Here is a 23,524-nt window from a genome sequence, read left to right as displayed (position 1 = left end):
GGGGAGAATCTGTTTCCTTGCCTCTCCCAACCACATTCCTTCGTTTGTGACCCTCTTCATCTTCAAAACCAGCCGTATTGCATCTTTCTGTTATGCAGTTGATCTGACCACAGCTGGGAAAGATTCTCCATTTTTAAGGATCTATGTGATTAGATCAGGTACACCTGGATAATTCAGGGTAATTTCCCCCAACTCAAAGTTCTTAATTTAATGATTCCTGCAAAGTCCCTTTTGCTATGTAAAACACCAAAATCACAGGTTCCATAGATTGGACATCTTCGGGAATTGTTACTCTGCCTGTCACAGTGTGTTCGGGGATAGTTTGTTCAGTGATTTTGTTTGCTGTTACAAATGCTGTATGTCATCTTTCACTTCATAAGATAATGGGCTTAGTGCTAGAGAGGACTGTTTCATTTTCCCTTTAGTGATGGTAAACGGATAATGTGGGAAATGTCTGTGACATTTGTAGAGCGAGACCTTTTAAAAAAAAGTGTAATAATGTGTAAAGTCTTTCTGTATTTCATTTCAGTCTTTTTCACATTCATGTTTTTTGAGCATTGCATACTTGTAATCAGAGTGTACATATAATGCTCAAGTTACAGGACACTCTGGGGCAGTGATGGTTCCCTGCCCGGAGTGAGAGACCAGGTGCTGTCTGTCCTGGTGGGTGATGGAGGCACCTCCAGTTCAATAGGAAGACAGAGGGAGAGAAAATTTGCAGGAGGAACCAGCTACTGTGAGAGTTGGGCTCGAATTCCCTTCCAGGATTTTCCTTAATGTGACTCAGCTGCATGGTTGTGGGCCTGAAAAGCAGAGGAGTAAGATGGCCTTTGCTGCTCTTCCTTTCCCAGGCTGTGGAGAAGATGTTGAAACTTCTCGGTGGAGATTTCAGGAAGTCCTGTTTCTTGAGGGGGTTCTACTCTGATGGTGGTGTGTTTTAGCTTACCGCTAAGCTAAATATAATGAAAATATAATAATATTAATAGGTAATAATTATTTATTATTATTAATAAGTATAATGGGAATCATTAAATATCTGTGCCTATCTTTAGGCTTATTTTCCCTAGTAAGATTCTTAGTTGAGCTTAATGCTCTGAACTTCTTAAAAGCTGCTTGCAGTTTTAAGTGATCCTTGTGTTGGTCTGTTCCTAGATGAAGTAATTTAGTAGGACTGAGAACAAGTTTACATAGCTCTTATTTGCTACTGACTTTTTGTTTTCATTCTTTTAGGAAAGTTTGGTCAACAGTTTTTGATGTTTTCTCTAGTTTTTAGCATTGTTTTAAAAATTCAGACACCAGGCAAGGGGTGGGGATGGGTGAAATGGGTGAAAGTGGTCAAAAGATGCAGACGTCCAGTTATAAAATAAATCATCTAGGAATGTAATGTGCAGTGTGGTGACTGTAGTCAATAATACTGTATTATATGTTTGAAAGTTGCTAAGAGTAGATCTTGAATTTCTCATTACAAGAAAAAAAATTAACTGTTTATGGTGGTAGATGTTAATTAGACTGATAATGTGGTGATGATTTTGCAATACAGTATTTGTTGTTGTACACCTGAAACTAATATAATGTTATATGTGTATTATATCTCAATTGAAAAATGCAGGCCCCCCAAGTGACTGTAACTCTCCGATAAGGTCATTGGGGGAAGAAAAAAACCAAACATTTTTTGGTATGTAATATGACTGATAATAAATTTCTGTTTTAGATTGAGTCAGTCACTGAATCTTGACAATTATTCCTTCACAATATCTCTTGCAACCCTCCACCTTAGAATATTTTCAGAGCCTCCTGTGTCAGTCAAGGTTTGATTTGGCTATACATGCAAATACTAGCTTAAACATATCATTACTTTGCTTCTTATGTAAAAGAAGTCCAGAGGTAGACAATTCAGGGCTGATATGGCGGCCCTACTGTCATTAGGGTGCTGTGCTTAAGTCATGTCTGACTTTGTGACCCTACACACTATAGCCCACGAGGCTTCTCTGTCCATGGGATTTTCCCAGCAAGAATACTGGAATGGGTTGCCATTTTCTCTTCCCAGTCTAGGGATTGAACCCATATCTCATTTGTTGACAGGCAGATTCTTGACCACTGAGCTGCCTGGGAAGCCCACTGTCATTAGTGACCCATCCCCTTTTCCAGCTTCTCACCCGTCACCTCTAGGGTACAGCCCTTGATTTCTGTGTCCAGACGGTAATTTATGGCTTGTCAGATAAATGGTCTGACACCCACAAGATGGTTATGGACTAGATGTTCAGTAGCTCAGTCGTGTCTGACTCTTCACGACCCCATGAACCGCAGCACGTCAGGCCTCCCTGTCCATCGCCAACTCCCGGAGTCCACCCAAACCCATGTCCATTGAGTCGGTGATGCCATCCAACCATCTCATCCTCTGTCGTCCCCTTCTCTTTCTGCCTTCAATCTTTCCCAGCATCAGGGTCTTTTCAAATGAGTCAGCTCTTCGCATCAGGTGGCCAAAGTATTGGAGTTTCAGCTTCAACATCAGTTCCACCAATGAACACCCAGGACTGATCTCCTTTAGGATGGACTGGTTGGATCTCCTTGCAGTCCAAGGGACTCTCAAGAGTCTTCACCAACACCACAGTTCAAAAGCATCAATTCTTCGGCATTTAGCTTTCTTTATAGTCCAACTCTCACATCCCTACATGACCACTGGAAAACCCATAGCCTTGACTAGACCAACTTTTGTTGAAAGAGTAATGTCTTTGCTTTTCAGTATGCTGTCTAGATTGGTCATAACTTTCCTTCCAAGAAGTAAGCATCTTTTAATTGCATAGCTACAGTCACCATCTGCAGTGATTTTGGAGCCCAGAAAAATAAAGTCAGCCACTGTTTCCCCATCTATTTGTCATGAAGTGATGGGACCGGATGCCATGATCTTAGTTTTCTGAATGTTGAACTTTAAGCCAACTTTTTCACTCTCCTCTTTCACTTTCATCAAGAGGCTCTTTAGTTCTTCTTCACTTTCTGCCATAAGGGTGGTGTCATCTGCATATCTGAGGTTATTGATATTTCTCCCGGCAATCTTGATTCCAGCTTGTGCTTCCTCCAGCCCAGCATTTCTTATGATGTACTCTGCATATAAATTGAATAAGCGGGGTGACAGTATACAGCCTTGACGTACTCCTTTTCCTGTTTGGAACTAGTCTGTTGTTCCATATTCTGTTCTAACTGTTGCTTCCTGACCTGCATAGATGTAGATATTTTGAAATCATCAATGTACTGGGGAGGAGTTCACTAGTTTAGAAGACGGAGAGATAGATGCTATATTATGGTTACAGTGGACATAGTAGAAGAGATGCCCTTTAGTAAAGCTTCCCCTTCGGGCATCAGCTTGCTTTCTGGCCTTTTTTGCTTCCCTCCCTATTCTAGCCATGTTGAGCTTTCAGTTCCTGGAATGGACCCTGCCTGTTTTGCCTAATCCTAGGCCTACTCCCAGGCTTTTCTCCTTACTTTGAACCCCTGCACCCAACCAGGCCAGTCCTTCAGGTCTTAGCTTTTTATGGCATGACCTCTGGGAAGCTTTCACTGAGTCTTGGATAGTTGCCATATTATAATTTTTTGTTGGTTTGTCTGTATCTCATACTCAGCTGTAAATAAAATCCATCTTTCCCAGTTTTAACTTTGGCTCTTAGTATTAGGCTGGCCACATGGTGGGCACTCACAAAATACAGAGTCGTGCTTCCATAACCAGTATGACGAATCTTAGGTATTGCTAGTTTGTTTATTCAGCCCTGCAACTCTTCTTTGATATTGGCATTTTGAGTTGTTAGTATGAATCAATGATTGTGAAATAGTAAAGCATATTCTCTCCAATTTAGGAGAGTTAATTGACTCCAATTAAGATTTAATACTTAAAGCAACACTTGCGGATTGTTAGGAAAGGTAAAGTATAATAATATATAATATTATTTATATTTTATATAAAATATTTTATAATAATTTATAATATTGTAAAAGATCAACAGTCCCATGTCTTACCTACTATCCTTTTTAGTGTGGTTCCTGGAGACAACTACTTTTAACTATGTTTGGAAGTAATATGTCTAAATGACTATATTGTGATTTATCAATTTTAGGTAATGTCTCTTGACTCCTGTTATGGTAGAAGAGGTCCCTTTCCTCCTCCTATCCCACTTCCAGCCCTTTTGGTGTGGAAACTTAAGAATTGGTGCTTAGCGTTTCCACTATTATGACTGCATAAATGTCACTGCTGAGCTGAGTTTATCTTGTTTTCCTGCCCCCAACTCTATTTACTTTATGTTTCTATGAGCACATTACTGATTTTTACCAAATATGTGGAAGGACCTGTGGGGATTGGAATCCAGGAAGCTTACGCAAGACGTTGCTCTGGCTACTGCTGTTGCCATGAGCAGTGAGTTGTTTTTCATCCCTGTCCCAGAGGCTTCACTGTCTTTGTTGGTGCACAGGTAAAGTACAACCCCAGACCTTCGTGGTTCCCGACTTGACAGTGTCTTGAACGAAGGCTCCTCTCTTTTGTTCATACTTTCGGTTTGGAACTCCTGTTACTAATCTATTAAGACCTTCTAAATGGCTCTTATTATTTTTTGTGTCCTGTTTTCTATTTGTCTTCTTGTTCCTTTTTTAAAAAATATTTATTTGTGTTAGGTTTGGCTGTGCCAGTCCTAGTTGTGGCGTGATGGGATCTTCGTTGGAACCCCCTGTTGCGGCCTGCAGGCTCCCTGTAGCGGTGTGCAGGCCTCTCTCTAGCTGCAGTGTGTGGGCTCAGCAGTTACAGCATGCGGGCCTAGTTTCCTTGTGGTATGTGGGATCTTAGTTTCCCGACCAGGGATTGAATCTGTGTCCCCTGCGTTGAAAGGCAGATTCTTAACCTCTCGACCACCAGGAAAGTCCCTTGTCTTCTTATTCTTGATTATGGGTGTTTCCTTGACCTTATCTTCTGTCTATTGAGTTTTTAAATCAATTTTTAATGTCAAGTTTCTTGTCTTGTTGTTTATTTCCTTGACATCTTGCTCTGGTTTATGGGAACAGTGTGGCACAGTGGTAAAGAACATGGTTTCTGCACCTAGACTGCCATGGCCTGAAACCTGATCTGTCACTTTCTAACTCTGTCGTCTTGGTCTTGGGCATGTCATTTAACTTTTCTTTGCCTCGGTTTATTCTTCTAGGCCCAGAGTTGGCAGACATTTTGTCTAAAGGGCCAGATCATAAAAATTAGGCTTTGTGGACCCAGAGGCAAAGTGAAGAACATTATGTAGATACTCACATAACACGGAAGAAAAAATTTCTACAAGTGTTTATTGATGAAGTTAAAAATACAGTGCTAATAATGGTTGAGAACTTTTTTTTTTTGCTAAGAGAGGTTTGCTAATGAGAAGAATGAAATTTCTTTTGGGGAAGAGGGGATACCATATTACTTAGTTGGAGTTCTGAGTTACTGTTTCCTATCATCAGAATTTATCACAGATGTTCATATCTAATGCTGATGTGTAATGAGATTTTCTGTATTTCATCTTTGAATATACCTTTTTGTTATTGTTGTTTAGTAACTAAGTTGTATTCAACTCATTTGTGACCCCATAGATTGTAGCCTGCCAGTCTCCTCTGTCCATGGGATTTCCCAGGCAACAGGTAAGTATTGCCAGGGGCTTCCCGTTGTCTCAGGGTAAAGAATCCACCTGCCAGTACAGGAGACGTGGAGCCACGGGTTCAATCCCTGGGTCAGGAAGATCCCCTGGAAAAGAAAGTGGCTCCCCACTCCAGTATTCTTGCTTGGGAAATGTCATGGACAGAGGAGCCTGGCAGGCTGTTGTCCATGGGGTCTCAAAGAGTCAGACATGACTTAGAGACTAAACAACAAATATTGCCAAATACTGACATCAATTTATGAGCATATATATAACTTTTTGGCCACACTGCATGGCTGGTGGGATCTTAGTTCCCCAGCCAGGGATCGAACCTGGGTCCATGGCAGTGAAAGTCCAAGTCTTAACCACGGGACTGCCAGGAAATTCCCTGTGTGGTTTTGATACAGTGAGTGAATCGCTTAGAAGGCATCTGTAGAATTATGTGAGGTTCATGTCTGGCGTTTACCCTTCAGTAAATCACTCTGCTGTGGCCTGGCCAGTTCTGACTGAGATTATGTGGACACTGTTTGTTGCACAGTAAGATGGTTTTTGAAAAGTGGAAAGGACTTTTGTACCTGCACTGAGGTCTGAAAAATGCTATTGGAAGTGTAGTTTGACTTTGAAAAATTTATCTACTGCAGACTTGTGTGGGATTGGAGATCTCAAGTCTTATTTTGATTTCTGACAGCATCAGAAGTGTGTAAAACAGCTTGCTGTTACTTGTGATTCACACAGTATCAGTTAATTTTACAGATCAGTGCTGTTTGCCTTCTAATTTTAGATTGAATTCATTGAGAAATGTTATTAAATCTGCAGCAAAAACTAATTTCCAAAGCCATTCATTGTTTAATAACAGTGGTTGAAGGGGGTTCTTCTTCTTCAGAACAATTTCAGTCTCAACCCTGAGCTTGAAAAATTTAAGTAAAACTGTACCATTGCTAAGCCATTGTATTGTTGCATGGTAGAACGTATCAGGATATTCAACTTTTATTTCTAGAAAAACTTTATGGAATTGATGATAGTTAAGTTCATGAGAGTGGATGAAGTTAACTATTGACATTCCTGGTTCAATAACAAGATAGATTCAAATATTTTATACAGAGTATTCTGCTCATATAATGAATAGGCTTTAAACACTTTTGCATTTTAAAAAAATATTTAATTTACTTAAAAATAGAAATACTAAATCTACATGTTAGTATAAATAACATGTTTTTGGAAAAAAGGTGTTTATTTTCCAAAGTAAAACAAAATTTTGTAAACACCTTGCATTTTCACAAGGTTTGTAAACTTGTCCAGGTGAGTTTTTTTACTACTCCACACGTTTGCCACCATCTGTTGTTATTCATCTTAGCAGATTTCACTTCAGGTTGTACTGAATTACTATCTTTTCAATTATCTTGGAAACCATTCATGGCTGTAGTTGTTCTGTACAGACTGTTCTTTGAGCAGTTATTCTCACTGAAAGACAAGTCTTAAGGATGTTTTGTTTTTTCTGGACACATTGCTTTGTCTGCTGTAATCAAACATGGGTTAACTCATGACTGGTGAATGACTTGCCTTGCTTGGTTAACAGATGAACCATTTGGAATCTTACTCAGTTGTAGCCTCATTTTCATTTTTTTATTTTTGAGAAGGCATTTTGCTTGTGGTGAAATGATTTGACATTTTCAAATTTTCCTGATTGTTGTTCTGATGAGTTGGGAGTGAGTGCTGTGTGGTGGGGCAGGTCATGTTGGTAATGTCTTCCCATCTTGTGTTCTGACACAGCTATGATGCTTTTACATGATAAACGTAGTACTTCAGCATCTGATTAAATATTCATTTTATTTACCTACCTGTTTGGCTGCACTGAGTCTTAGTTGCTACATGCAGGATCTTTAGTTGCAGCATGGGGGATCCTAGTTCTCCGCCTAGGGATTGAACCCAGGCCCCCCGCATTGGGAGCAAGGAGTCTTAGCCATTGGACTACCAGGGAAGACCCTTCAGCATCTAATTAGATTAAAAAAAAAAATCTACACTCCTCTGTGACGTAAAAGTGTGACTTCGTGGGACTACCCTGGTGGTCCAGTGGTTAAGAATCTGTGCTTTCACTGCAGAGGGCATGGGTTTGATCCCGGGTAGGGAACCAAAACCCCACATGCTGTGCCCAAAAAAAGGGGAACTATGAATGCATATCACACACTAGAAGATAAAACAGAAATTACAAAAAAAGAAAAAACATGATTTCAGAGTCTGCTTTGTTCTTGTTTTGATATGCGAGCTACCCACTGGTAATTTAAAATGCTGAAGTATGACAGTATGCCTGACGCCAGATATGCTGTTGCTGTCACGTGTCGTCGAGATTTGCTGTGCCCCGAGCAGCGGTATAGAGTACCAAACGCGGTCCTTGTCCTCCTCACAGCTCAACCCTGTCGTATCTCGAAAGCAGATTTAGACAATTGTAAACAAATGACCGTGGCTGTGTTCTCATCGAACTTTATTTGTCGATACAGAAGCTTTAATTTCATATGATTTCCACATGTCACAAAATACTGTTTTTCTCTTGACTGCTTAAAAATGTAAAAGTCATGCCTCATGCAGCAGGCTGGATTTAGCACTTGGGTCATAATTTGCTGACCCATGATCTAGGGTAAGTACTATTGGTACTTGCCTCAAAGATTGTGGTGTGGGTTAAACAGCTCAATGTGTGTCTCGCACTTTGACTAGGACCTGGGGATATGGTAAATGCTGTGTAAATCTTTGCACTTGTTATTATTTTTATTATCTCCCTGCAGATATTATTTTAAAATTTTTCCCTTAGAATCACCTGTTTTCTGATTGATTTCTTTGGTTTGTTACTGTTATTTATTTTCAGATTGGAGGCTTTCCTCTCACAAGTTTAATCATTTTTGGTGGCCCATTCTTAATTAAGATCAAGACTCCCAGCATCGATTGGAAGCTGTGTGTGTGAGCGGATTGTGGTGAGTGGTGGATTGTAGGCAGCAAGCCAGCTTTTAAATGGGGGAAATCCCATATGTCTCTGTCTTTTCCCCTGGTTCCGCCTTCCATTTCTCTTAGGAAGAACCCTCCCGTCTCCTGCCTGGGAGACTGGGAAACCTGCTGTGTAGCTCTGCAGCAAACCCACCTGAACGTCACTAACCCATTTTCATCCTCTGCCTCGTTACTGTCTCCAACCTTGGCTTCAGAGTCCAGAGTCTCTCCAGTCAGATTTCCGCAGAGCGCGCACACATGATTGCCTGCTGGGGTGGGTGGTGGGGGGACAGCCGGGGGAGACTCGCAGACTTGAGCCCCGTGCCTTACCGGTCTTTCATGGTGCCCTTCTCAGTTCTTTTGCCTTCCCAGCGTTCCGTGGGGTGATTGGCTTGCTTCTTGTTAGCATCTCCTTTGGCAGGCAGGTATGCTGCGGACATCCTCAGGTCTGCTAGTTCAGTCACTGCCTCTCTGTCACCTTTTCGTCTTTCACACTTCCTCTGATCTTACACTTGTAGGCTTAAATCTTTTTATTTTCATTACTCTCATTTCACAGAAGTGGAATACCCAACTGTACTTAACTCAATATAGCACTTGGAACATAGTAACCTTGAAGAGAATGTTCCATTACTTGGACTAATGGCACTTGTGGTGTTTCACATGTCCTTTGGCCAGTGATTGCTGCCCAGTGTTTCTCTGGACTCTTGTTTCAGGGATGAGGTTTTGCCTTAAAGTCTGTTGTGTGCAAATGTGTGTGTGTATGTATATGCTCATATGTACATTCTGGAATATAGCTTATGAGTTATGGAGTCTCAGCCTCAGTTGGGACAGAGTGCACCTAGCTTGTTATTTGCACCTTTTGAGGGTGTTAGGACAGAACTTGGTGAATCAGTTTGTATAGAAGAGGAGAGTTACTTTTTATGTGAAGAACTCGCCTGCCAGTGCAGAAGACATAAGAGACGCGAGTTTGATCTCTGGGTTTGGAAGATCCCCTGGAGGAGGGCGTGGCAACCCACTCCAGTATTCTTTGCCTGGAGAATCCCATGGGCAGAAGAGCCTGGTGGGCTACACTCCATAGGGCTGCAAAGAGTTGGACACGACTGAAGCAACTTAGCATGCATGCATGCACATGTATCAAATATTTCACAAATTAAATGCAAAATATTGAGAATATCATTTCTTGTTCAGAGTATTGTTTTCACTCATGATAGTAAAGCTGACTAGAGGAAATAACTGATCAGAAAATACTGAAAGGCAGTATTATATGAGAGTGAGACAGCAGACCACGGTGTAGTTAAATTAACTATGAAAAGGGAAAATGTAGTTGCTCAGTCATATCCAGTTCTTTGTGACACCATGGACTGTAGCACGCCAGGCTCTTCTTTTCATGGAATTCTCTAGGCAAGAATATTGGAGTGGATTGTTATTTCCTTCTCCCAAATTAACTATGGTAGTTAGTTTAACTTGGCAGTTAAATTCCAAATGAGTGGTGAAGCTAATGTGCACCCTTGGTCTAGAGAAAAGAGAGTGCTCCTGCTATGTTTAGTGACTAGGGTTTCAGGTGCTGTGGGACAGGTGTGCTGGGGGAACGTGGGTGTGGAAGGCCGGAGCAGAGGAGTGAATGAACATCCTCAGTGTTGAGAACAGGCCCGCCTTACTTTGTTTTGGTTCTTATTTGCAAATTGAGGTTCACGCACTGCTTGTATCAAAATCACTGTGGATGCTTTTTAGAAAATTTAGATGCCTGGGCTCTACCCTGACCTTCTGAATCTTTGAGGCATAAGTATTTGCATTTTTAGCCTCATGCTCCACCGGTGTTTTTTACGTACCTTTAAGTTTGAGAAGGATTTTTTTGGAAGATGGTTGGAAATAAAGTTAGAATGTGAGCTTTCAGACTATGGAAGGTCTTGAATGTCAGTACTGGGCTTTTCAGGTAATGAAGAATCTTTGAATATTTTTTGAGCTGGTGAGTGAAGTGGTGAAGTGGTAACTTCACTAATATTAAAAATAGGTTTAATCTTTTTCCTTGGCTGACCCTACCCTGAGCCAGGGCCTTTACTGCGTGCTTTGCATGCATCATATTGCTTCATCCTCAGAAAATCTTAGAGGTTGTAAGTATTGTTGTTTTCTTGTGAAGCAGTGGGGTTTGATAAATGGTAAAATGGAGATTCAGACTGATTATTCAGGCTTAGCAGGGTCTATCACACACTAGAACCTCTGGTCTTAATTTCAATGCTGGACTGAATTTCCTGTTTTTTAAGGATTTATGTAGTAGTGAAGTGTGTAGAGTGAATCAAAATGGAGAGATTGGAAGCAAAGAAATCACAATACTGTTGCGCTAAATCATGTGAGATTGAAGAAGCCTGGTCCCTAATGGAGGCAGCAGGAAGATCAAGATATTTGTTTAAAAGATGACTTGGAGAATTGTGGGTATTGTAGCAGAACCCACAGAACTTGGTGATGTTGTTGGGGAGTTACCCTAGTAAAGTGGTAAAGACCAGGGACCCTGGACTTAGCCTAGATTCCAGTCCTGCCTTTGCTACTTAGTATGTCTGGGACCTCACGTGTTTGGTAAATTACTTAACCTGTCTGTGCCTTAGTTTCCTCATCTGTAAAATGAGAGAACTGTGCCTGCCTTTCAGATTTGTTCCTGGGGACTGGATGAATCAGCGAGTGTGAAGCACATCGTGTGAGTCAGTCTGCTCCTCATGCCGCTGCTTGTGTGGTTCCTCTGCCTCTGGTGCTCCCATGCAATTATGTGGCTTCTTGGAATAACTCATTGTAATACTTATCAAATGTGTTATAATAATTTATTGACAGATTTGTCTCTCACACCAGGATTTGAGTCCATTAATGGCAGGGACCTGGTTTTACTTCTTTTTTCATTTTCAGTAGCCATCATACCACCTACATTTATAGTAAGTGTGTAATAAGTGTGTGTGGAATATACGCTTTGGTATGTGAGTGAGATAACTTGAGCCAAGAATGCTGATAACATTGACAAGGAATAGTGACTTTTGGAGGGGTTCCTTGTTTTAGGGGACAAATGTTAAATTCTACTTTAAGATTTTTGATGATAGCAAGACATCAAATTGAAATGTTCAATAAGTAGAGATTTATGCTTGGGTTTTGACTGAGAAGTCAAGACAAAATATTAGTTCTGGTGCCACTCAATAGAGTTTAAAGCACAAACCAGAAGCACATAAAGATCCTTCCTGAAGGACAGCAGAGAAGGAGAACAATCCCTTTTTTTAACTTTACATGTTTCTGGTTTTTAAAAAAAGTCAAGCAGTGTAGGAAGACATAATGTGAAAACTCCCTTTCCTCCAAATTTCCAGTCCCATTCTTCAGAGGTAATCTGTCTTGAACCATTGCTTATGTTTTCTTCCAGAAATTATCTAGTCTGTATAAGAATTTACATGTTTTTAAAAAATAATGGGATTTTACTATATGAGCTGTTCTGTGTCTTTGTGTTTGCTTTTACTGATATTTGCCATATTTGGGATCTCTTTACATATTAACGCATAAGGTCTACCTCATTCTTTTCAGTGGCTACATTGTATTCCATATATGCTTATTCCATATTGTAATTAATCTCCAGATGATGGTCATTCCGGTTTTATTGACAGCTTGCTATTCCAAATGATTAACTTCTGGATGTACAGAACTTGTCAACTTGTATGAGTTTACCAAAACCAAAATTTTGGCATACTTAAAAATTTGACATGTTGCCAAATACTTAACGCATTAATGGTGGGGGTGCCTGTTTCCTTACTACTCTCACACTGTGGTTAAGGCTTTGTTTTTTAACCTTTACTAATCTAAAGGGTAAAAATGATGCTTTGCTGTTTTAATTAGCATATTTTATTCCTCATTTATACTGAAGATCTTCTAATATACTTATTAGCTGTGAGACCTTGGCTATTTCAGGAAGGTTTTTTTTTTTTTTGAGTACTGTCTCTTTAGGAGGTGCCTTAGGTTACCCAGGGATATCAAGATATAAAGCCTGATTCATGCTTCTCAGGAATAATCTACCTTGGGAGATACATCATAATACTCCAGAACAATGACATTTAAAGGTAGTTTAACGGGCACTTCAGGCTAGAGTAGTGGGAAGAGGAGACTGGTTTTGAGCAAGAGTGGCACCAGTTTTACACATGTTAAGATTGAGTTACTGATTACATTAGCGTCCCTGGTAGCTCAGCTGGTAAAGAACCCACCTGCAATGCAGGAGACCTGGGTTGGGAAGATTCCCCTGGAGGAGGGCATGGCCACCCACTCCACTCTTCTTGCCTGGAGAATCCCCATGGACACGGGAGCCTGGTGGGCTACAGTCCATGGGGTCACAAAGAGTTGGACACGATTGAGCAACTAAACAGAGAACTGACTGTGCCTGAACAGCGCGCTGCCTATTTCTAGTGTAGGTTTCTCAAGGAGCGCTGTTATCCACACAATTGCTGGATGTATGTGTGTGTGTATATGTGTGTGTGTGTGTGTGTGTGTGTGTGTGTATGGATATATATGTATATATATGTGTGGTATATATATATATATAGATAAAAATATGCATGCACGCTCAGTTGCTTCAGTCACATCTGACTCTGCGACCCCATGGATTGTAGCCCACCAGGCTCCTCTGTCCATGGGATTCTCCAGGCAGGAATACCCAAGTGGGTTGCCATGCCCTCCTTCAGGGGATCTTACCAATGCAGGGGTCGAACCTGTGTCTCCTGTATTGCTGGTGGATTCTTTATTGCTGAGCCACTGGCGAAGCCCTTATATAAATATAAATGTAAATATAAATATATGTTATATTATCCTTAAGTTTGGGCTTCCTTGGTAGCTCAGTGGTAAAGAATCTGCCTGCCATTGCAGGAGATGCAGGTTTGAGCCCTGGATCTGGAAGAGCCCTTGGAAAAGTAAAGGACAACCCACTCTAGTATTCTTGCCTGGGCAGTCCCATGGTCAGGGGAGCCTGGCAGGTTACATATAGTCCATGGGATCGCAAAAAGAGTTGGGCATGACTTGGAAACTAAATAACAACAACAACAAATCCTTAAGTTTAAAAAATAACTCAAGTGTTCTGGCATTTCAATCAGAGGTTGGGATAGGAGAGATCTGAAAGTAGAATCATGGAAGCCATTGGTGAACCTAGGAGAGTGGCTCAGTTATTGACATATTGAGAAAAAGAGCTGAAAGCCAGAGAAGTCTTCCGATGCACAGTGAGAGTGAAGAGCAATAGGAGTTGAGGTGATTGGCTAGTGGGTTTTTGACGTTTCAGTTTATTCTGCTTTTCATCAGTAGGGATCTTGGAGGTTCCACACACATTGAGTACAGGTGATTGTGTGTATATGTTTGGAATCCTTGGCATGAATCAGATGCAGAAGAGATGCCATTGGGTATCAGTTTTCTGCTTTGCTTTCAGCAGGTAGAACTTTCTGGCAAGAGTACCTCATGACTAGTTGTCTGCTTGGCTGAGCTTGTTCCTTGATACTGCAGCTGCCTCGGGTGCTGCCTTCACTCTCTGTTCTCAGCAGACGGTACTTTGTTGTTGCCCAGGGGAGTGAGGGTAGGGGTAACTGGGCAGGATGTCCTAGGCAGGCCTGTTGCCCCTGGGCTCTGGCCCTTTTCTGGCTGTCTGTTTCTGGGCTTGGGTTGGTATTCATACTCTTGGTGCCCTTGATTGAAGGCTCTTTTCCCTGTCCTGGATGTCATTTTTCTTTTCAGTCCATCTCCAGCTGTTTTATATTTTATAGGGATTCCTCACAGCTTTTGGTTTTCTGTGTCATTTTGAGCATGGCTGTGTAGTAATTGACAGAGTGTGTGTGGGCGCATGCACGAGTGTTATTTCTAGGGTTGGGTGAAGAAAAGAGGCGAAGGAGACATTGCATTTTGTGTTCAGTTGGCTATCTTGGTTTTCCTTGTTAACATTTTGTTCAGTCTCCTCTTACAGCTTACAGGCTTCATTCATATTGTCTCAGAGAGGTTTCGTATTGGTCCTGGGTGGAGCAGTTGTTTTCATACTTTGACCTGTCCTAGCAGCTTTGAAAATAAAATTTATTTCGTATAAATCAGTAGAAAGTAGGCAAAGGATATAAGCAGGTAATGGCCTCATTCACAGCACGAGAAATGAAGTGCAAATTAAAGTCATATTGAAAACTATTTTCACATATCAGTTGGCGAAGACTGAAAAGTGTGATTAAAGACTGATGACTGTGGTGTGGAGAAATAGGCATTGCCGAAGAGGGTGGAGGTCGGCAGCCTCTAAGGAAGGCAGCAAGGCAGTGTGGGAAAGGGCAGATGATGTCCCCTCTCCCTTCTGAGTTCTTAACTGAGGCCCTGTGGTAAAAGGTCAACGGGAGAAAAGAGAAGTTTGTTAATATACATACCTCATGGGAGATACCTAGGGAAAAATGAGTAGCTCCTGAGGTGACTCAATTCAGGTTTAAATACCATCTTAAAGGGGGAAGGGAAAGGGGAACGTAGGCCTCTTAAGGAGAGATGATTTTTAGGACGGATAAACGGGCCTCAGAAGCACAGATGAGAAGTGATGGTTTGTGACAAAGTTTATCTCAGTATTGTGTCAGCTTCTTGGCTCCTCTGTGATAAGAATCAATCTTCTTTGATTGTTGAAACTGATCAATTTATGACAGTGGAGTTCCTTTTGGAGAGTCTGGCTTCAGGCAGAGAAGGAGGGTTCAGAAAAGGCCTCACCCTGCATTTACTGTTTTCAAGTGCCTGCAGCTCAGAATTAAGTGTCACAGTGGCGCATTTTGAGGTGGCATTTTTCTGCTGCCTTTCAGCAGTCTCTACCAAAATTAGAAATCCATGGGATCTTTGACCCAGCAGTTCTGTTTCTGTGGATTTATTGTACCTATATACTGATACGTGTGTGAAATATCTTGTATACCAGATGCTTACTGGTGAGTGATTTGTAGTTTACAAAAGACCATAAATTATGTAAATGTCCGTCATTATGGGACTTATGGAATTAAAAACCAGAGTGTTACAGAGTTGTGAAAAATAAATGAAGTGCTTTATATATAGATATGTAATGATTTCTAATATATGTTAACTGGGAAGAGCAAAGAGGCATTCGTAGTGTGTTACAGTTTGTGTAAAAAGGAAAAAATATGTGTTTATATATACACAGAAAATCTGTGGACTGACAGCCAAGAAACTAGTAATATTTTCTCTGAGTTGAGAAACTAGGTGGTTAGAAGGGATGGGACAGAGACTTTTTACTGTATATCCATTGAACCCTGTCTATTTTGTACCATGTACGTTACTATAGTATTCAAAAAATAAAATACAAATAAGAAATCAAGTCTGACTTAAATTTTCATTAATAGACTCTATGATATTCTTATTGTTGCCTTATGAGGTGGATGGATGGAGTTTTGCTCTTTTGAAAAATTTATCATGAAGTACTTGTCTATTTAATTGAGAACGGAATGTTTTGATCTTCATTTTTTTCCTCAAGTAGTTTTATAGGCAGCATTTTACTTTCTATTTTTTTTGTTGTTGGCTGTGCTGGGCCTTTGTCACGGGGTGCAGGCGTCCCCTTGTCGGGGCACAGGGGCTTCTGCAGTTGCAGAGCGTGAGCTCTAAAGCGTGGGGGCTCAGCAGTTGCGGTGCACAAACTTAGTGGCTCCCTGGCATGTGGGATCTTAGCTCCCCAGCCAGGGATGGAGCCCATGTCCTCTGCATTGGAAGGCAGATTCTTTATGTGTCTTATCTTTCATAGATAGGGTTTTCATGGACCACAAGTTTTAAATTTTGATGGAGCTCAATTTATTGATGTTTTCTTTTATGAGTTGTGCTTTTGTGTCTTAAGTATTTCCTGACCCCAAGTCATGGTTTTCTCCTGTGTTCTCATCTAAAAGTTTTATACTTTTTAAGTTTACATTTAGATCTGTAATTCATTTTGAGTTAACTTTTGTATAACATGAAAGGTTTAGGTCAGAGTGTGACCTGTTGATACCCAGTTGTTTTAGCTTCATTTTTTGAAAAAATTGTCCTTTTATTGAATTGATTTTGCATTGTTGAAAAACTCCAACTAGCTGCAGTTTGGTGGGTCCATTTCTAAGTTTTTTTGTTTTATTTATGTGTTTGTCACTGTGTCTTTGGATTTAATTCTCTTTTTCAACCAAACATGTGTGACCTGTCAGTAAACATACGTAGTAATGGAAATTTGAACTTTACATTTTGGGAGCTATCAGCTTTAATAATTTATATTTTAACATTAAACTGTATCCTACAAATAGATTTCCTTAAGGTTGTTAGTTGTAGGCATCATAAAAGAATACTTCACATTTTTATCACTATTAATTTAGTTATGATGTGTTTTGTGTATATGTTAGAAATTTAAATTTTTAATTCCAGAAATGAAATAGTCAAGGTGAAAAATATTTAATTGAAAAATCAAAATAATATATAGACATAGGTTAAAAATCAAATAATATGATGGACTTATGATGAAAAAACTGTACTACCACCCTCCCCACTTGAGTCCTTTTCCTCAAAGGTGGCTACTCTCAAATCTCTGAGCTGTTGCTTCTTGTTACTTACCTCCTTATTTATAACTAATATGCTTTTACTGTTATTTTCTGATTCAGTAATTTAAAATATTTTCTAAGATTGACCTCCTACCTACTTAGTGGAGGTCAGAGATTCCACATTCTTAAAATAATCTTTTTTAGTGTTTATTTTTATTTACTTGGCTGTGCCGGGTCTTAGTTGTGGCATGTGCGAGTAGTTCCCTGACCAGGGATGGAACCCATATTCCTTGAATTGGAAGTTCAGAGTCTTAGCCACTGGACCACCAGGAAAGTCTCGATTTCACATTCTTAAGCCACCACTCTCATTTCTTTTTCTGGCATTTCCCTAGTATAGTTATTACCTCACAATTTTTGGTTTAGTCTTTATATTACAGTGATTGCATAAATATTCATAACCTGAAATGAGTTATGCCCTGTGACTACACAAACTTTTGTTGAACAATGTTTTTTTCCCCCAGAATATGTAATTAAATCATATACTTGTGTTCTGAGTAACTGTCATTCCTTGCCCCCTTCCTTCCATATTCTCTGGTATTTTAAAACTCTTCTGAATAAGGTTGGACACATCAGGTGACCTATATCAGTTCTGTGTTTTCTTTCTTCCCCAGGAGGTCAGTGGGCCATGCTGACCCTTGTTCCAGCTGTTGCACAGCTCTTGACCTGTAATTTCTCTTCACCTATCTTGTGTTGAATTCTGTTTCCTCAATTCTCTGTCTTCATTTTTCTTGGTTTATTTCCTCATAGCGAAATTTTCCAGTAGCTTCAAATGGGTGCATGGGAGATTTTTGAGTGTTGGCAAATCTAAAAATGCTGTTCCACCTTCAAACTCTCTGGGAGCTTTTGGCTAGGTATAGAATTCTAGGTAAATTTTTTTTTCTTAATTTAAAGGCATTGCTTCCCTATCATCTAGCTTCCAGTATTGCTGCTGCGAGATTAAGAAACCAGTTTTTTTCTTTTTAAGAATTAATGTATAAGACAGACAGGAATAGAGGGTAATGAAACAAGACCTTTGTATCTCTTCTCCTTTTCCAGCAAATCTAAACAATAATCTGTTTCTATTCCTTTCTATTTTCTTTTTAGAAAGTATTTATGCGACTGAAGGCTCCCCTTTCCTCAAGCAATAACATTATATGAAAGCATTCTTCTGATTTTGCTTTGTATTTTCCCCATATGTGTTTTAATACTTGTAGTAGTTATGAATATATCCATAATATTGTTTGTACATTTTAAAGTCATATAAATGAAATCATGCCATGTCATTATTCCATAGCTTTCTTTAAATAAATATTTTTGAGATGTGTGCATGTTGGTAATTATAGATCTAGTTAATTCATTTTCACTAGTGTATTGTATCCCACTGTTGAGATTAAAAAAATAAAGGGAGGTATGATTTTTTTTTAAAAAGTAGGTTTATAGTTTCTTATATTTAGGTCATGGGTAGGAAAATTATGACAATTATTTTGAGCACGTTTGAAATTTCTTTTTATTCTTTACAGGTTGTTTTGTGGAAATGAAGGTTTAAGGACAAGTTATCCAACAGATTAAAAGATGGGATCAAACAGTAGCAGAATTGGTGATCTTCCTAAAAATGAGTACTTGAAAAAGTTATCAGGCACAGAATCTGTCTCTGAGAATGATCCGTTCTGGAATCAGCTTCTGTCATTTTCTTTCCCTGCACCAACAAGCAGGTAAGAGGTAACTTGGAAATTGAAAATTTGTATTGAGGGCCACATAAACTTGTGTGGTATACTGATTTTTGAAAAAAGTTTTATCTTATTGTTCTCTCTCTCCATTTGTTGTACATGTACTCGTAGAAAACCCAAAAGTTATGAAAAGGAGGAAATAAGTTTTTCTCTTTCCTTTCCCCCACTCAGCCACCTCCTTTCTCCAGAGATGATTCCTGGTACCAGTTTCTTTTGAATTCTTCCAGAAATAGTAAAGCCATTTTTTTCATGTAGTTTTATAAGACTGTTTAAAGACAAATGCTAGCATACCACACATACCTTGCTTTTTTCTTCTTGCTTGTTGTCCTTGCTTTTTTCCCCAGAGTTAATATGTACCTGCCTTATTCTTTTAAGTGACTGCAGAGTATCGATGTGTGCTCAGTAGCTCAGTTGTGTCTGACTCTTTGTGACCTCATGGGGTGTAGCCTGCCAGGCTCCTCTGTCCATGGGATTCTCCAGGCAAGAATACTGGAGTGGGTTGCCAGTCCCTTCTCCAAGGGATCTTCCCGACCCAGGGATCAAACCAGTGTCTCCTTCATTGCAGGCAGATTCTTTACCACTGAACCCCTGGGGAAGCACCAAGAGTATCCACAGATTATATGAAGTCAGTTTTTTATTGGTGAACATTTAGATTGTTTCCAATATCTTCTTATAACAGATAATGCTGCATACATAATTTCTCATGCATATAAGTAAATTTCTAGTATAAATTCCTCAAAGTAGAATTGCTGGGTCAGAGTGTATGTACATTTGTAATTTTGGTAGATATTACCAAACTGCTTCATGGAAGTTGTACTAATATATACTTCTACCATCAACATCTGAGAAGGTCTGCTTTCCCCTGCCTTTATCAGTTTAATGCATTTTTAGACTCTTTGGCCTTTGCCATTTTGGCAGATGAAAACCAGTATTTCCTTTTTAACTATTATAAAAACTGACTAACATATAACTATGTAGATTGACTAGAATGTTGAATTCCCATTATTCAGTATGTAGATTTTAAGGATTTTTATTTATTTTTAATAGTTTTACTATGATAGACTGAATGATGGCCCCCTAAAGATATCTGTGGCCTAGTCCCTGAAATCTTTGATGATATGTTGTAGCATGTATCAATATTTCATTCATTTTTATTCCTGAGTAAGGTTTGTTTATATGAATATATAATCATTTGTTTATCTATTCATCAGTTAACAGCCATTTGGATTATTTTCATATTTACTTCATCTATATTTTAAAGTATTCTAAAGTAAAGTAAAATGCAGGCATTTTCTTTATAATCATAATACCATTATCACATCTTAACAATCACAAAATTAACAGTAATATCACACAAAATAGCAATAGTTTCACTTACCCAGTCCTTCTTAAAATTTCCCTAGTTGTTTTATAGTTTGTTTTTTACAATTAGGAAATAAATAAGCTGTATACATTGCATTTGGTAGTTATATTTCTTGAATGTCTTTAATCTCGAATAGAGGTATATATTTCCCAACTCCTGCCACTGTTTTTTTTTCCCATATGCCTATGCCGTTCATTTTTTTTTTCCTTTTAAGAAACTGGGTCAGTTTTTCTGTAGACTATTCCACCTTCTAGATCTACCTACTACTTATATTTTGTTTTTTTTTATTTGAATTTTCTATAAATTGATCATCAGATTAAAGATGATAAAATTTGAGTTAAACATTTTGATAAAATTAATTCATAAATGATGCTAGGTGCCTTATATTGTATTCCATTAGGATACAGAAAATGTGCAGTCTTAATCAGTTATCATGCTAAGACTGAGAGGTTTGGTTGTGTTTTAGCATCCATTGATGATTTTGGTTCCAATCACCTATTTCATAAGAGATTACAAAATGGTATTATTTTTAATTTGGTCATTCCTTATGCATTTATTAACTGGAATTCTCCTGTAAAGGAGTGCTTTCATGAATTAAGTTATAGTAAAACATAGTTTTTACTATATTATTAATAAGGGGAAACAATTCTTCTACTGATTTTCAGTAATGAAAATGGTACAATGGTGACAACTTAGTCTGTATTTTTCCTCTCCCTGACCCTAGAGTTGGAAGGGCTATCTCTCTGTCTTTTGCCTATGAATTAAATATATATATGTAAAATGTATGTATATGTGTTATCCTTTAACAATCAAGGTTATGTTTATTTTCATGTTTGAGGATTAAGGAATATTGGTATTTGCTTTTTGTGAATTGTTTATATATTTTGGCAATACATTTTGATTTCTGAGTTTTAGATATAGTTGGATTGGACTCAACAAGGTTGACTTAGTGTACAGTTTTGTGATAATGTGAGTTAGTTGTATATTATGGGAAGTGGCTACATATGACTGCTTCAGAGATCCTTGGAAAATTAAAGGTGGTTGTGGATTGATGAGAGAGGTCAAACTGAAGATGAGCTATAGTATCAGTACATTTTGAAATCATTTCCTTAATCTTGAAGGAATTATCATTGAGTATCTCTGCTCATGTTGTAATAAGACTGAGAGAAAAAAGAGCATATAAAGAGAATATTATTTATTATTCAAAATAAATTTTCTTTTCACTTATGTAAACTGTACTACAATCCATTTGTGCTCTGCCGAAAGACATCAAAGAAGCCTTACCTGAGCTCACGTGCGGAGCGTCTGACAAGGCCTTTCCTTGTGGTGGCAGTGTGAGGGCAGAGTGTGAACCGCAGCAGCTGGAGTCGCGGCAGGACAGGCGTCCGGGAGGCTTTGCCCCCTCTTTGACTGTTAGCTGAAAGAGGTACAGCTGAAACTGTAACCATAGGAGACATTATGCTTCCAGAAAAACCACAAGGAAAAGCATTGCGAGCAATGATAGCAGCTGTTGGATTGGGCTGTAAGGGAAAGGGTGGAGAGAGTCAGCCAGTTAGCGTGCAAGTTGGAGATAAAGTTCTTCTCCCAGAATATGGAGGCGCCAGAGTAGTTCTAGACGACAAAGATTCTTTCTTATTTAGAGATAGATAAAATTTGAATGGGAAAGAAAAAATTAATAATAGCTAAAGTGCTCTTTAGAAGGAAAGGAAGAAGAAGATTGTGTATGTGTGTGTGTACTTGATTTATGCAAAGCTGGCACTTCAGAGCATTGGGAAAAGGATGAATTTCTAAGCAATAGTGGTGGGAATAAATTGTTATCCATTATTGTCTATTTCTTGACTTGTGCTGGTACCTTGCAGTTTGAATTATTATGGCTTTATAGTTTGTTTTGCTAATTATTGCTTTTTCTCAAAGATCCTTTGCTGTTATGATTTATTCTTCATATCATTTTTTTTTTCTTAATTCATCCTCATTTATAAAGGAATCTTAGAGTAAAAAGCTATAAAGTGAGTAAACTGTACATTACAGTGGAGGAGGGATAGCTAGTCAAAATATCCAGAAAAGTTTTGTTCATGGTGGGGCATGTACTTTTGTCACTTTGTTTGAAGTTCCTCTTTCCTCTCCCCTGCCCTCAGCTCCTCAGTGCTAGTATTTGGTATGTGACCTGTAGAATGTTAACATTGAGCAGGCCTTGAGGTCGAGGGTTCCACCTCATTGATAGTCAGGGATGGTATTACTTACTTTATGAATTTTTCAACTCTACGATGAATATCTGTAGGGAAGACTCTGAATCCAAACATTTCTGAGATTGCTCACTCCTGGAATTCCTTGGATCCCATATGTGCTTTCCTCAAGTGCAGCCAAAAATTGATGTCTGCCAGTTTTTTTTAGAAGCACTAAGTCCTTTAGGACTAATCTAATCTTTCCTTACTGTAAACTGTTTTTGGCACCAGGGTAGCAAGATTTTGTTATAGTTTCCAGGCATGGTTGAAAAATGTTCAAATTCTTTAATAGTTTTCAACTTTTCACCTTATTAAAATTCCTTGTGAAGCAAAGGTGTGAAGTAAAATCAAGATTAAATCTAGAGTAAATTTTAAGTATTATACTGCTTGTTTTTCTTAATAAAGTGTTTTGAAATTATTTATGTGACTGATTTCATACTAAAGTGAAAAGGGAAAGTGTTTGTTGTTTAATCATGTCTGACTCTTTGTGACCCCATGAACTGCAGTCTGCCAGACTCCTTAGTTCACGGAATTTTCCAAGCAAGAATACTGGAGTGGGTAGCCATTCCTTTCTCCAGGGAGTTTCCTGACCCAGGAATCGAACCCAGGTCTCCTACATTGCAGGCAGATTCTTTACCACCTGAGCCACTAGGGAAAATATAGCAATGAAATAAAAAACAATGCAGAGCTAAAGACAGAGGTAGTAAAATCATCTTTGTCTGCAGTAAATAGTTAAGAGATACATGTAACAGAGTTGTAAAATATGATGTCCAAACACTAAGCTATATATGTATATAGTTATATATAAACCTTATGGTAGCCACAGACCAAAAATCTATAATAGATACACATGCACAAAGAGAAAGGAATCCAAATATAACACCACAGTTAGAAGAGAGGAGAAAAACTATAAAAACTACCAGAAAATGATGAACAAAATGGCAATAAGTACATACCTATCAACAATTACTTTATAAATAGACTACATGCTCCAATCAAAAGACAGAGTGAAAAAAAAAAAAAAGAGAGGCAGAATGGATACAAAAGCGAGACCCATCTATGTGCT

The 23,524-nt window shown here is 38.9% G+C and overlaps 1 protein-coding gene across 4 annotated transcripts in view; it reads left to right on the top strand.

The window, feature by feature from the left end:
- The window catches only part of DYM (dymeclin), a 372,867-nt gene that overhangs the window by 2,805 nt on the left and 346,538 nt on the right, over positions 1–23,524 (top strand). For 2 of the 4 annotated variants that reach the window (XM_065932681.1, XM_065932679.1), the window contains exons 2-3: positions 8,494–8,599; positions 18,667–18,858. In XM_065932681.1, coding sequence (XP_065788753.1) covers positions 18,804–18,858 — 55 coding nt within the window. In that variant the 5' untranslated portion in view covers positions 8,494–8,599; positions 18,667–18,803. The remainder of the gene's footprint in view (positions 1–8,493; positions 8,600–18,666; positions 18,859–23,524) is intronic. The other 2 variants (XM_065932680.1, XM_065932678.1) reach the window with 1 other exon arrangement.

This window comes from Muntiacus reevesi, chromosome 4, assembly GCF_963930625.1.
Source record: "Muntiacus reevesi chromosome 4, mMunRee1.1, whole genome shotgun sequence".
Taxonomy (NCBI): domain Eukaryota; kingdom Metazoa; phylum Chordata; class Mammalia; order Artiodactyla; family Cervidae; genus Muntiacus; species Muntiacus reevesi.
This window is presented reverse-complemented; position numbering and strand designations above follow the sequence as displayed.